We start from the raw sequence: 15,842 nt of genomic DNA on the forward strand, positions 1-15,842 counted from the left end.
GGCATAGCAATGATACGAGAAGGCATGAGACGTGATAATGTTACCCAGAGATTTAGTGTAGAGGGTGAAGAGAAGGGGTCCAAGGACCGAGCCCTGGGGGACATCCGTCCGCAGGGGGCGGGTGGCCGACAGGGTCCCTCTCCATGACATTGATTTGGAATGGGTGGGGGTTGGGAGAATGAGCTGCGGATGTTCTCCACTTTTTCCTCAAAGAAGATCGCAAAGTCTTCGGCAGAGAGAGATGAGGGGGGAGGGGGTGGGGGGGGAGGACATGGTAGCATGCAGTTTGCGAAGGTTCTTGGCAGAGGCCTCGATCCTATGGTGAAAGAAAGAAACTTTGGCATGTAAGCTTGCATGCTTAAATGCACAAGAGAAGCATGTATACACACAGACCAGGCAAACACACACACACACACACACACACACACACACACACACACACACACACACACACACACACACACACACACACACACACACACACACACACACACACACACACACACACACTTTCCCAGGCAAAGTTTTGCCAAGTGAGTAACTAACATAACATTTTTGTACATGATATTTTGTTGTTATGGCTGATACTCTGGCAGTATCAGCAAAGAGAAAGTAAATAATGACAGAGGAACGTAAAAGGGACAGTGATTTTATGCTGGCTGCCGCCTTGCTACCAAGCTATATGTTGCTGTTGGCAATGATTATGAAAACATTACTAGGGAATGTTGATACCTTTAGTAGAACAATATTACTATTACTGAGCAACCAAAGCTGTTAACTCATTGGACGCCACGGATTAGCCTCATCCTGTAGTAGCTACCGCCACCGCTGTAAACGATGGGAGTCGCTCACCTTGTTTGCAGGGCTATAACTATTTAAATATTATAGCTATGTATGCAATACTATGGCCCATTTGACATAGAGTATCTATCGTTCAAGATGTGAAAAAGGAATATTTTTTCCATCCATACATTCCCGTTTTATACTGTGGTGAATATGTATGGTTGGTTATTAGGGATGCTCGATATTGGCTTTTTTACCGATACCGATATTCCGATATTGTCCAACTCTTAATTTCCGATACCGATATCAACCGATATCAACCGATACCGATATATGCAGGGTTCCCCCCCCCCCAAAAACTGAATAATTTCAGGTAACTAATAATTTCACTGGATATATATATAACAAATATTGTTATTGTTTTTTTTTTTTTTAACCGATACTGATATTTTCCGATATCACATTTTACTGCCGATATCGGCCGATAATATTGGTCGGCCGATAATATCGGACATCCCTATTGGTTATGTAAGTATGGTTTTAGAGTGGCTTAGGGTAATTCCTGGGAGGCTAGTATTAGGCCGCGACGCATATTATACTTAATCCATTGGCATTTCGTCTCTATACACAATAAAAAATTCAAATGCATATGATTGGTATAATTATGTTCCATCATGCATGCATGAAAAGGGGGGGGGGGGGTCGTTTCTGATTAATTGATTGTCAATAACGACATTCGTTAGTCTAACAGCATACGCTGATCAGGGCGATAGCTATGAAAACAATGCACAACGAAGCTGAAATTGACGTTAAATTGCTCTTACCTGTGGCCGATGAGATTACAAAAAGAATATTCCAATTATTTGATTGCCATCTGCTAGATCGTATGTCCATTTGACCCACGCCATAACCCCCCACAGCATAATGAATCGGGCATCCTGAAAGCGATTCAATGCGATCGGGTATACCCCTCGGTCCAGGCTACTCGAAAACTCCGCCCGGAGGAATTTCAATGATACACAGAGTCATACACAGAGTCACAAAGGAAGTACAACATCGGCCGCATACCACCAGGCGGCGGTATTGGACCTTTGTGATCTCAGACACATTGCATATGGTACCACAGCCTTCCTGGATGATTTATGAATGGAAATAGAATAAAAGAAATAACAATCCAATAACATATATATACGTGGTTGGCGTTATTCGATTGGCGGACAAACATGTATATATGCGTGAACGGCGCTGAATGAGTTAATGTTACTTGTAAATATATATGCGCTATATAAATTTTTTTATTTATTTTTTTTAAACTTTTATTTATAGCATTTTCAGCTTTTTCTGGCCACGCAGGACCGATAGAGGGAGAGAGGGAGAACGGGAGGAGAGGTAGGGAAGACATGCGGCAAATGGTCGCCGGGACTGGGAAACGAACCCGGGACGACCACTTTGCGTGTGCTACTGGAGCGCCCCTGCGCTATATCAATTTCAGAAATTATTATTATTATTATTACTTGGCTCATGTAACCTAGGTGTATGAACGGTACTAAAACAAAGTTTACTTTAATGTTACACCATCATCGTTATTAATCTTACATAGCCACAAATACATACATTGCCTCATCGCTACACATCCTGCTGTGTTTAAATAAGTTGCGTATTTCTTTCACTCGCTTCCATAACAAATACAGGCGCGAGCCAGACCCAGATCTTTACGACCTGAGGCGGGGTGTTCATGGGAAATGCAGTCTTCATTCCGGGAAAAACGACCACCTTTGTCCAGAAGGGGCGCCAAATCAACACAAAAGGAAAATTCCTACAGTAGTAGCTGCTTTAACACACTCACACATTGTTGCACTAATCCTCCCAATTAAAATAAATGAATATATAGGTCTATATATTTTGTGGTTGAGAATAGAACATGAAAGAAGGGATTAGAGTGGGCGGAGGATTGGTCTGACATTCAGGCCTGAAGAGGCTTTGACTCACAACTACACGCCTACTAGAGTTCTTTCTGGGCTACACTGTAGTGGGGTGGGACACACACACACACACACGCACACACACACACACACACACACACACACACACACACACACACACACACACACACACACACATACACACACACACACACACACACACACACACACACACACACACACACACACACACACACACACTCTCCTCTGTAGTACACATCTCTATTTGTCTTCCTCTCATCAATAGTAACATTTTAGAATAACTATCTCTAAATAGATAATAGATCATTCACAAACTGGGTGGCTGGGTGGCTGTAGTAGGTGGCTGACTAGAGAGTTGGCAGCAGAGAGGGTTTACTGGTTATACTGAAAGTTGTTAATAAACTATTAACAAATACAGAACAAGTCATTACTAAGTAGTTTACCGATAGCTTGTTCACAAACTATTTATAAGGCATCGTTTTAAAGCATTAGCCAACTATTAACAAACATTTAACAAGTAATGAATAACTCATTAATAAAACGGGTAGCTCAAATCAATGTGATTGGTTCATAGCCATGGTATAATGAGCGTATATATCCACACCTATGATTCTAATTCCTTTTCACAAGTCAGTATCACTCTGTGTCTGAGGAAAAAAACATGAATATTGTTGAATGAGACGGTCTGGTCTACTGAGGAGACTGGGGCTGACGCATACAGATCGGGGACTCTCTTGCGTCACGACACACGATATGCACATATATGGACCAAGAGAGGCTCAAAATGTCTGTTGGCGTCATCTGAATCAGATGGATAAAGCAGGATTTTATCCAGATTATTTGATTATTGCCACGTTCACTAAATGTATTAATTTACCTACTAACTGGGGAGAATAATAGAATCAATTACAGATGAAGGAATGTAGCAGGACAATAAGGTTATGATAGTTAACCTCACGTTGAACGGGGATTCCCAGTTAAACTTGGTATGCATCAACACCAGTCCTGTCACAGACTTCCGAAAACGTTATTTGGACGAACTGACCACATAATTGGAATCTAAATGGGTACATTCTCACCTGAAAAAATATTAAAACTGTATAATAATGGTCCTAGGTCGTACTGTATGTTAAAACAGCGTTCTGCCTTGGTAAATAGACGGCATATCTGCCCGACTATGAAAAAAAGAATGCCAGCTTGTTGTTAGTATGTATGTTGCATACTGTAGCAACCGCCTTGCAATGCAGGCAGCCAGGAGGGCCTATTTTATTTTGTACATTATTATTTACTAATAGAAATGTACTAATACAAACATTGTCTTACTTTCATGTTGCCATAGCCTACTTGGTAACCGTTTTATAAAAGCAATAGCTCACTTCAGGCCATATCACAGCTAATGTGGAGTTCCACAAATCATGTCCAACCCAGATTCGGCAAAAAAAAAGGAACTAAACACGTTTCGCAATTATGCCACAACAATGTGGAACGCCCTACCCACCGCCAAATAATGTGAATCCATACCCACTTTCAAATCCGCTCTAAAAAAGCACCTACGGGAGGCCGCAATTCGAAACTGGCCCCGGTAAATGTCCAACGCCCCCCACCCAACCCCCCAATGTACAGTTTCCTCCCCCTCAAATGTATATATTCTCTTTTAGAAACTCTGTCTGTAAATAAACAGTACTGTATATTTGTATCTTGTATGTCATAAATGTCTGGATGTAACAGTACTGTATGTCGTGTATGTCATAAATGTTATGAATTGAAAATGGGGGACCCTGATGTAAACAAGACGAAAGTCTTTCTCTGGTCTGCATCCCCTTAACAATTGTGTGTATTGAGCCGTACTGTATTGTACCCATTCTGCAATCTGTTAATAAAAATGTCAATCAATCTACCAGCCCAAAATACGCCCCTTAGCGGTGATTGAATAACCATATACCATGGCCTGTCATGAGCTATTGCTTAATTAACTAACCGTTTGTGAATGATCTATTATATTTATAAGGGATAGTTATTCTAAAGTACCATACACGGTCTACTACAGTGTCATGTGGTGAGTAAAGTGATGACCTCTCTTCTTGTTCTCCTTGTTCCTTCTCATCCTTCAGTGACAAAAACCAACCTGTCAGTACATGAGGACAAGCACAGGGTTCCCTATGTGAAGGTGAGTCAGTCAGACAGTCATTCTGTTAGGAGACTGCTGCCTCTATCTGCGTGTTATGGAGATATACTGTCTTCCATTTTCATGATGATTTCATAATTTTGATAGGGATTGAAGGAAACTTCAAAACGTTCTTGTGTGTATATGTGTGTGTGTTTTTTGTATTATTTGGGGGCGTATGTGTGTACACTGTACAGTATGTACATGAGTGTGTGTGTTTGTGTGGGCATGTGTATGTACAGTATATGTGTGTGTGCATGTGTATGTGAGTGTTTGTGTGGGGGTGTGTGTGTGCATGTGTGTGTGTGTGTGTGTGTGTGTGTGTGTGTGTGTGTGTGTGTGTGTGTGTGAGCCAGTACTACAGATGTATTTGTGTGTAAATGTAAATGTTTGTGTTAGGGATGAAACAGTTACCATCAAATTTAAATAATTAAAACCGTGTTTGATTACCGCACTTTGAAAAACTCACAATACAGTAAATACTGTCTAGACTGTTCTGCGTCAACCAAAGACGTTAGCAACAGTCTCCCAGACACAGACAGGCACAGCATGCAACCTGGGTTTGTTTTACAATGAGAAAATGGCGGAACACAGAGCTCTGGAGACCTCATACCTAAAGCACCTTAACACATTCGGGGCCATTCGATTTCCCCATCCTGTTCTAGCACGGCCAGGTTTTCATTACATACTGTAGTTTCACTGTGTGTCACCTTGTTTGTAGAGCTAAATCTATATTTTATATTATAGCTATGGATACAATACCATGGTCATTTGACAGTAACTATCTTCCGTTCAAGATGCAAAAAAGAATAAATTGTTTCATGAATACGTTCACACGTTATCCCGTGGTGAATATAAGTATAATTTCGGAATGATCCGGGCTAATTCCTGGGAGGCTGATTATAGGGCGCAACCTGAATTCTACTAAAACCATTGGCGTTTCGTCCCTGGACACGCTACTATTTCCAAATCAAATGCATATGTTATGTTATGTTTCATCATGAATGCATGAAAGGGGGGGGGGTCGTTTCTGATTAATTGATTGCCAATAACGGCATTCGTTATTACCACAACACACGCCGATCAGGGGAATGGGTATGAAAACCATGCACGATCAAGCTGAAATTGATGTCAGATTGTCCTTACCTGTGGTCGGTGGTATTCCAAAAAGAATATTCCAATTATTTGATCGCCATCTGGTCCATCCTATACCCATCTGGTCCGGGGGTCCCAAAAACGATTCAATGGGATCGAGTGAAGCCCTAGGTTTCCCATTACTAGAAAAGTGCGCCCGGAGCGGTTTAAACGTAGCACCCGGTCTGGAACAGGGTTTACTGCACTCTCGATACTGCCTACTAGCAGGATCTGGCCAGTACTGCACCTTCGGAGTACCAGTATGCCTTTTAACGGCAACATACAGGTCCCTGACATTGAATAGGATATTAAAATTGAAAAAAAGGGAAAACAATCCAAAAACGTATATATACGCTTTTGGCCGTTAACCGTTGGCGCCCAATAACGTACAGTATATATACGTGATTGGCTGTGAAAGTGTTAAGTGACTTACGCACCACACATGCACATGCACACACTGCTGCTACTTACAATGTAGAATATATATATATTTGTTTTTATATTTATCTGCTGTTTTTTACCTTGTATAGTTTGTATATATCGTTGTGTATTTTAGTTTACTAATCTACTACAGTTGAGGAGCCGGGAAAAACAAGCATCTCACGTTTTTCTGAATGTATGTACATTTAAAAAATCTGTGACAATAAAATAATCTGAATCTGAAGATATCTTGATAAAATATATACAGGTATGTACAAAATGCCAGCTCATGTGTACATCTTCTCTTTTCTAAAGTTGAACCTATCTTAAGTCATATTTGATCTGGAACGTTTAGTTTGACTGTTAGATGGTTCTCTCAGCTCGCTCATTACAGGCACAGAAACAGCCCATTGAGAATAGGACTGAAACAGAGAGGAATGCATAATCTGAGTGGGGTTTTTTTTCAGCAAAAAGACATGTTTAGAGGACCTCAAATACCATATTAACTTGTTGAAAATTACTAAAAAAATTTCCCCTTTAACACTCGCGCCACTCACGGCTAATCTCGGGTTTACGATTGTGACGTTGAAAGCCACGTCACGGCTTTTCTCTGGATTTTTTTATTTATTTTTTATTAGCGATCTGAAATCATATGTGACCCAGTCTGGTGATGATGCCTACAAGTCGCCAGGGTGAAATGACAGATAGACACAATAATTTTTTTTTATATAACTACAGTTCGAGAGTTGAAGAACATATTTAGTACAACAGCGAACAGATATAATAACTCTAATTGTAAGAATTCTGTGTTTAAAAAAGGCTGTTTTGAAACACAGTTTGTGCTCTCCACAGAGGAGAGGTGGGGGCTGGGTTTATTTTTGCATCTGAATAGAGCTGTGCGTTAGGATTCAGATTCACTGAGCCAGGTAAAGGCCAGGTAAAGGCATTCACACAGACACATTAACGTTAACGATGGACGCATTCAGGTGAGGGTAGTTGTCCACGCCCTCCCCCCCCCCCAAACTAGCTGAAGCGTGAACATCTTTGAGAGGCATTTCCTCCCCTTGAGTATTCTAGACAACAGACTGTTTTACAAGATTTAAATGAATATATGATATTCAAAACATTCTCATTTCAAAGTATGACACATCATTTGAAAGCTTACATTCTGTACTTTCACAATCTGGAAAAATCTGGAAAATGAAAATGGAGACAAACCCTGGACTCGGTCACATATTGCATCACGCGAGCCTACCGTTGCGCCCCCTATCGTCTCCCAGATGGTAAATCACCCTTTTGGAATGGACTCAATGAAAATGGATGGGGAAAAAAAATATTCCAGTCCACATTTTCCAGTCCACTGATGCAGCCGGAGTTACCAGAGTTCATTCTGGAGCCTCTGAGCCGCGGCGATCATGGGTTATACTGTACACACGTTGGATCAATATACTTATTGATTTTTTTGAATGGTGATCAGGAATTGGAATATACCATTTGGATACCATCTGATGTCAGGTAAGGAATCTATGTTATCAGTGTTAGGATAATCAGACTCGTTTTCATGGAGATATAAGCGTTTCCACTATATGTGATATGGCTGTTTCACTGTAAAAGCCATGAGGAAATAATAGCAGCGATTATCAGCACACATATACTATCGACCATCTAGCGTTTATTTGAAAACTATTCATAAATAGACCGACAAATGATAACGTTCTGGAATATTCCAGTAAAAGGCGATTATCATGGAATGTGTTGTTTTTTCTTCGAAACCGAGTGGTTTTCAAAATGCTATAAAAAGGAAATGAAGCGATAAAAACACAATCTGCTTTGCCAATGTTGACTGGAAAATGATTATTTGATAAGCGATGGGCAGATTAGACACATAGCATAATTTAAAACATAGATTAGGCGATATTAACGTTACATGGGCCGTGGACCGTGGCATCAACGGGGTAAAAAGGAAAACACGGCCCGGCACTGAAAATGTTAAGACGTATTTGTATTTATTTAAATTGTGCATGGGGTCATTATCATTAGAATAGAATAGAATAGAATAGAAATACTTTTATTATCCCGTGGGAAATTTGACACTGCAAATCGCTCAACATTTAAACATTTAGACAGAACAAGTCACGAATTAGAATAATAAAACAAATCAAATGCAACACAGAAATGCAACACAGAAGATAGACAGTTTGTATCAGTACTTTTTCAACATTTTCAGAGCGCGCTTCCAGTTTAACTCATTGTGCTCCACCCTCTTTCCCCATTTGTACTCAATGGTGCCAGCGTTATTAACCATTTTAGCGATGTTTGCAGACTCATCGTGTGTTCTGTATTATAGCTATGGAGACAATAGTATGGCTCATTTGACAGGCATTGTTCATAGTCCATCACTGACTAATCAGATAATTTCTACATACTGTAGTTTGTGCGCTATTACATGCTAAACATCGCCCCTTTCCAAAATAATCCAGTCTTTTTTCATAGATCGCGAGATATGACGCGGTATATGCAATATGCCCAAATCGTTCTGGTTGATCGCCTGAAACCCCAAATACTTCCAAATCAAAGGTATATACCATGTACATATGTGTGTTCACAAAATCCTCAAGGGGGGGGGGGGGGGGTCGTTTTAATTAGAAACTGCGATCGTGTTTGTCGAGCATGTTTTTTTTCTTTTTCCGCTCCAATGTTAGTCGGTATGCCAATTCCCAATTCCCTTCCTGGTCGTTGCGCACGCTACCCCCTACCGTTGGTCTGGGAGGGCGGAGACTATCACATGCTTCCTCCGACACACATGTGTACCCAGCCCACCACTTCTTTTCACCTGGCAGCGCGGACTCTCACTGAGAGAGTGTAACGTGTGGAAGGTCACACTACCTCTCTTAGATCCTTCCCTCGCTGTGCAGGCGCCCCGACCGAACTGTAGGAGTCGCTGTCCACAACGACCCAGACCCACCCACCGGCTTCCCTCCCGCTGACTCTGCCAATCGAGCCAGTATGACGGCCGGCCAAGCCGGAAGCAACGCTGACAGCTGGATTCAATACCAGTGTCTCTTGCGTTGGTGACGAGCGCCTTGTCCACTGCGCCACCCAGCCGCCTTGTCGAGCATGTTTTACGTCTGGTAAAACACGACACTGTGATCAGTACAGAAGCATGTTTTACGAGAAAATAAAATACCAGCAGGTTACCTAAGATAGACCTTACCTCAGTCAGAAAGTACTCCAAAATGAATAAATCCCAGTCGATCCCATGGCGATCGCAATTACTCATGTATATTGGGCATGGCTACCATACGGGAAAGAATAGCTCTGATGCACCAAACCTTCCACCGATTGCTATGTTGTGATCCACTCCTAGGCAGAAACAGCCGGTGGTAGACTCAGTACTGGGGACAAGTGATATCCCCAGTTCAAAAGGTAGGCGATTCTGCCACCTGGTGAGATTCGATCATCATTGCAATTACAATGTAGGCAGATGAGCCAGGGAGACCTAGGGAGCTCCGGCTGAGTGTATAGAATGGGGATCAAAGGAAAAAGATCAAAGGATCAAAAGTATACTCGGGTTTTGGCGCTCAACGCATGGTGGCGAAACCCGACTATACTCGGGTATGGCGCCCAATGAGTTAAGAATGAGTGACGTTTTTCATTCATGGGAACCCAGCTGCGAAGATTTTAGCCACTTACAGAGACCGTTTCACGCGTTCAGGAGTTTGTGGGTTTTTTGTAAATGTGTTAGTACGATAGTATTTTTACCAAGATATTTACAAAGGTACTTGTTCATTGTACGTACATGTTCGAGAATGAGGACCTATGTCTGCATATCTATTATTGTGTGTGTAATGTTACTGTATGTATCTTCGTGTGTACGCATGCTTGCACATGTATATATAATTGTGGGTGTACATCCTGGCATGCACGTACTGACTTTATATATATATATGTGTGTATGTGTGTATGTGTGTGTGTGTGTGTGTGTGTGTGTGTGTGTGTGTGTGTGTGTGTGTGTGTGTGTGTGTGTGTGTGTGTGTGTGTGTGTGTGTGTGTCATCCAGGGCTGCACCGAGCGCTTCGTTACAAGCCCCGAAGAGGTGATGGATGTCATCGACGAGGGCAAGGCAAACCGTCATGTCGCGGTCACCAGTGAGTCACTCCATTCCTCTCCTCTCTCCTCACCTCACCTCACATTAGGTGAACAACACAGTGTCAAAGACACAAAGCTAACTCATCTTGCACAAAGTGCAATGCATGGGGAGCCACCACTAGGGGCAGACCGACTGAATGAATGTGTGTGTGAGTGAGTGAGTGAGTGAGTGAGTGAGTGAGTGAGTGAGTGAGTGAGTGAGTGAGGCTACTGACTCTGAGCCCTCATGGACTTGACTGAGCGATTTCTGAGTTCTCAAGTTTACCAAGAGGGTTTGAGGGTTCTGAGTTGGAAGAGCATTTGGAACACAGCCCTCCTCTCAATCAACATAATCAATATCAGCTGTATAGTACAGCGTCAGCGACCCAAGACCCTGGATGTTGTTGTAAAAAAATTATTTAATGGGCATGAAGCAGCATGAAAGGATAAATGTGGGTTTATAATAAATTCAATCCAAATCCATAAATAAAATAGCAGGCTACAGGTTAATAAAATATAAGGTATATTACTATTGATTCTTGTTTATTTCTTTTGGCCATTCTACGTATTTTACCTTTATGGGTAATGATTATACAAGTAAATAAATTAGGGCTGTCAAAATTAATGCTTTAACTCTGGAGATTAATTTAAATTATTTTAAGCGTTAAAAAAAAGTATCTAGATTAATCTATGGAGTGAACATTTTTCAACATTCTGAACTTTCAGCAGTATATTTGCTTGTTCTTTTTTTGCATTGACTCATGCACATTTTTGAAAATCATTTGACATGAAGATGGAACACATTTTTGTTGTTAATATGATTTATATTACTGGTAGTTCATACAAGACATTCTCTATAGCCAATCTGCACTTTAACATAGGCCTGGGTTGTTTTTATTTCTGTTAGCGCCGCGGATATAAGAAAGCGGTCTAGCTGAGTCAATGTTGATGGTTTTGTTGAACATTTGTATTTCACAGGAGAGAAACTATTCAAAGAAAGCTATTAAAATAGTCTTTGAATCTAAATATACTTTCTTTGTGTTTATTTTACATTAATTCCATGATTTTACTCAAGTAAATATCTGTTACAAGCTTCGGTCTTAAGTAGAAAAATGCTATTTTTAATCTAGATTAATCTAGATTAATTACAGAAAATTGTGAGATTAATTAGTTACATTTTTTTTGTCTATTGACAGCACTAAAATAAATATGTTGGAATACATTTCTAAATAAATGAAAAATCATCATCATGTGGGTAATTCCCTTGGGTGAAGTTCACAAAGCTACGTACTTGCTGAAAGACCGAATAGAGGGCTCAAAAAGTCAAGTTCAAGTTCAAGTTCAAGTTCAAGTTCTTTAATAGTTGTCATACAGAAGTACAGAATACTTTCATACAAAATGCTTCTTACTGTTACGCTCCAGAGACTGTGCTAGACAAGATAGTATCAAATAACATAATATAGCATGTAATTTAGAAGAAGAAAAATGAGGTCACAGTGTTCGGTATAGACATATGTACAATGTTCTGAGTTACCATATAATATACAATACTATGCAGTGTACTAATGTACAGTACTATCTAGTGCAAAGCAGAAATGGGATGAGGTACAATTTTAGGTACAATTTACAGTAAGGTGTACGAGTTGTAGTGCAATCCTTCATCAATAAATATAAATATAAAGTGTGGGGAGTGGGTGCTACAGTGTGTTTGTTTAAAGTGGGTGTGTGCTATAAAGTGTGTGGAGTGGGTGCTACAGTGTGTTTGTTTAAAGTGAGTGTGTGCGTGTGGATGTGTGTGCTATGTGCGTTTGGTGGTTGTTGTTGTGTAGTGTTCATTCATTGTTCGTTTAGCAGCCTGATGGCCTGGGGATAGAAGCTTCTTCTGAGTCTTTCTGTGCTCGCCTTGAGACTCCGGTATCGCTTGCCTGACCGCAGCAGTTCAAAGAGGCAGTTGTTCGGGTGACTGGAGTCTTTAATGATTCTCTTAGCCTTGCCCTTGCAACGCTTGTTGTAAATGTTCTGGAGGGTGGGGAGCCCCCCTCCAATTGTGCGTTCGGCTGAACGTGTCACTCTTTGTAGTCTGCTTCGGTCTTGTGCAGTGCTATTCCCAAACCAGGAGGTGATGTTGCCGGTCAAGATGCTCTCTATTGTACATGAGTAGAAGTTCTTAAGGATCTTCTGACTGACTTGGAACTTCCTTAGGCGCCTGAGGAAGTAGAGGCGTTGTCGTGCCTTCTTCACAACACTGTCAATGTGTGTGGTCCATGTCAAGTCCTCGGATATGTAGGCTCCGAGGTACTTAAAGCTGTTGACTCTCTCAACCGGTGCCCCGTCGATGCTGAGGGGGCTGTAGTCCTTGACCCCCGACCTCCTGAAGTCCAAAATCATCTCCTTTGTTTTGCTGACGTTCAGGGAGAGGCTGTTTTCCTGGCACCATCCCGCCAGGACCTTGACCTCTTCCAGGTAGGCCCTCTCGTCGTTGGCAGAGATCAGGCCCACCACCACTGTGTCGTCAGCAAATTTGATGATTGTATTGCTACTCCGCTGAGCCACACAGTCGTGTGTGTACAGGGAGTAGAGGAGGGGACTCAGAACACAGCCCTGGGGGGCCCCTATGTTGAGGGTGATGGATGAGGAGGTGCAGTTGCCTGCTCTCACCACCTGGGGTCTGCCAGTCAGGAAGTCCAAGACCCACTGGCAGAGGTCATAGCCCAAGCCCAGGTCCCTGAGCTTGGCTATGAGTATGGAGGGGACTATGGTATTGAATGCCGAGCTGTAGTCGATGAATAGCATTCTCACATAGTTCCCCTGCCTCTTGTCCAGGTGTGATGCTGCTGTGTGCAGCACATGGGCTATGGCGTCCTCCGTGGACCTGTTGGGGCGGTATGCAAATTGCAGGGGGTCCATGTTGATGGGGAGGGAGGAGCAGATGTAGCCCTTTACTAGCTTCTCAAAGCACTTCATGGCTATGGAGGTGAGAGCTACAGGGCGGTAGTCGTTGAGGCAAGCAGGCTTGGATTTTTTGGGTACAGGGATAATAGTGGATTTCTTCAGGCAGGTGGGGATGACAGCCTGTTCTAAGGACAGGTTAAATATGTCAGTGAATACTGGGGCCAGTTGGTCGGCACAGACTTTTAGGACGCGGCCGGGGATGCCGTCCGGACCTGCTGCCTTCCTGATATTCACTTTTTTAAAGGTCCGCCTCACCTCATGCTCTGTTACCCTGAACACTGCGCCTCCATCAGCAGCCGACCCCCCCCCCCCCATTGCCGTGGCTTGTGAGCTGGTGTTGTTATTACCAGCATCAAACCTCGCATAGAAGGTATTGAGGTCATTGCGTCAGAACCCTCATGGACTGAGTTTGACACGGGACAGGTCATGATGAAACAAGGTAAGAAGTGAAAGGGGCTCTCAGTGACTTTTAGAGTTTAATGGGAAACAGCATATTGATGGATGGAACTTTTAGCAGCTGTGACCTTGCGAGACATTTTCTATTTGGAGCCTGGAATAGATTCCGTCTGCCTCTCATCTTGAATCTCATCTCGTTATGTCTTGTCTCTTCTTCTCTATTTCTCTCTGGTCATCCATCATCCATTTTCCTTTGTCTTGCTTTCCTTTTCTCATTCTTCCTCCTCTCTTCCTACCATCTCTTCCCCTCTCTTCTCCTCTCTTCCCACCCTCTCATCTCCTCTTCCCACCCTCTCCTCTCTCCTCTTCCCACCCTCTCCTCTCTCCTCTTTCCACCCTCTCCTCTCTTCCCACCCTCTCCTCTCTCCTCTTCCCACCCTCTCCTCTCCTCTCTCCTCTTCCCACCCTCTCTCCTCTTCCCACCCTCTCCTCTCCTCTCTCCTCTTCCCACCCTCTCCTCTCCTCTCTCCTCTTCCCACCCTCTCCTCTCCTCTCTCCTCTTCCCGCCCTCTCCTCTCCTCTCTCCTCTTCCCACCCTCTCCTCTCTTCCCACCCTCTCCTCTCCTCTTCCCACCCTCTCCTCCTCTCTCCTCTTCCCGCCCTCTCCTCTCCTCTCTCCTCTTCCCACCCTCTCCTCTCTTCCCACCCTCTCCTCTCCTCTCTCCTCTTCACACCCTCTCCTCTCCTCCATCTATCTTCCCTAGACATGAATGAGCACAGCTCCCGCAGTCACAGTATCTTCCTGATCAACATCAAACAGGAACATGTGGAGACTGAACAGAAGCTGTGTGGGAAGCTTTACCTGGTGGACCTGGCCGGCAGCGAGAAGGTCTGTGTGTCTGTGTGCAGGACTCCTTACTGCCTTGACTACACACACACACACACACACACACACACACACACACACACACACACACACACACACACACACACACACACACACACACACACACACACACACACACACACACACACACACACACACACACACACACACACACACACACACACACATTGGCGGTCAGAGTGACACACAATGGCAAGGGTGTCCTGTGGTGGGATACTTGAATGTTACCAGTGTTGTAGTCGAGTCACTAAATCTCGAGTCAGAGTCGAGTCTCGAGTCCCCAGTATTCGAGTCCAAGTCCGAGTCACCAAAGAAGAGCCCGAGTCGAGTCTGAATTACCCTAGTCCGAGTCCAAGTCATCAAGGTTGAGTCTACACCACAGATGTCTGTTGAAGTTTGAGGTTTCCTGGTCTTCTCTTCAATAGTTTGTTTACATATCTAACATCTAGCAGTGCTCTTGCTGGAATTTTATGTAAAATCCATGTAAGCAAAGCGCACGATTCGGGGCGTCTCTTTAGGCTTAAGTACTGAACATGAGGGTATCGACGTGAATCTGCATGTAGATGGAACACACGTGTCTGCCCTTACACAACATGTTATAATGTTAATTATTAGGGCATATTACAAAAAAAATAATAACTGTATTTATTAGGGTTGCTCGATATTGGCTTTTTTACCGATACCGATATACCGATATTGTCCAACTCTTAATTTCCGATACCGATATCAACCGATACCGATATATGCAGGGTTTCCCCCCCAAAAAAACTGAATAATTTCAGGTAATTTCAGGTAAATATCTCTTGTTGTGGAATTAACACAACATTATGCATACTTTTGACAATAAATAAAATCAGAATTTGTTCTTACTTGCTTGCCTGGGTAAATAAAGGTTATAGAAATGTAAAAAAATAAATAAAAAAATCTAAAAAATATTTAAACCGATACCGATATTTTCTGATATATCACATTTTAATGCCGATATCGGCCGATA

At 42.6% G+C, this 15,842-nt stretch overlaps 1 protein-coding gene across 1 annotated transcript in view; it reads left to right on the forward strand.

Annotated features, from left to right (window-relative positions):
- kif5ab (kinesin family member 5A, b) overlaps positions 1 to 15,842 on the forward strand; it is a gene marked incomplete at both ends in the record, with an annotated part of 362,394 nt that overhangs the window by 147,940 nt on the left and 198,612 nt on the right. The window contains 3 exon segments of the mRNA XM_084315723.1: positions 4,859 to 4,914; positions 10,526 to 10,613; positions 14,706 to 14,830. Of these exon segments, the coding sequence (XP_084171849.1) occupies positions 4,859 to 4,914; positions 10,526 to 10,613; positions 14,706 to 14,830 (269 nt within the window).

This window comes from Notolepis coatsorum (assembly GCF_963971535.1).
Source record: "Notolepis coatsorum genome assembly, chromosome: 6".
Taxonomy (NCBI): Eukaryota; Metazoa; Chordata; class Actinopteri; order Aulopiformes; family Paralepididae; genus Notolepis; species Notolepis coatsorum.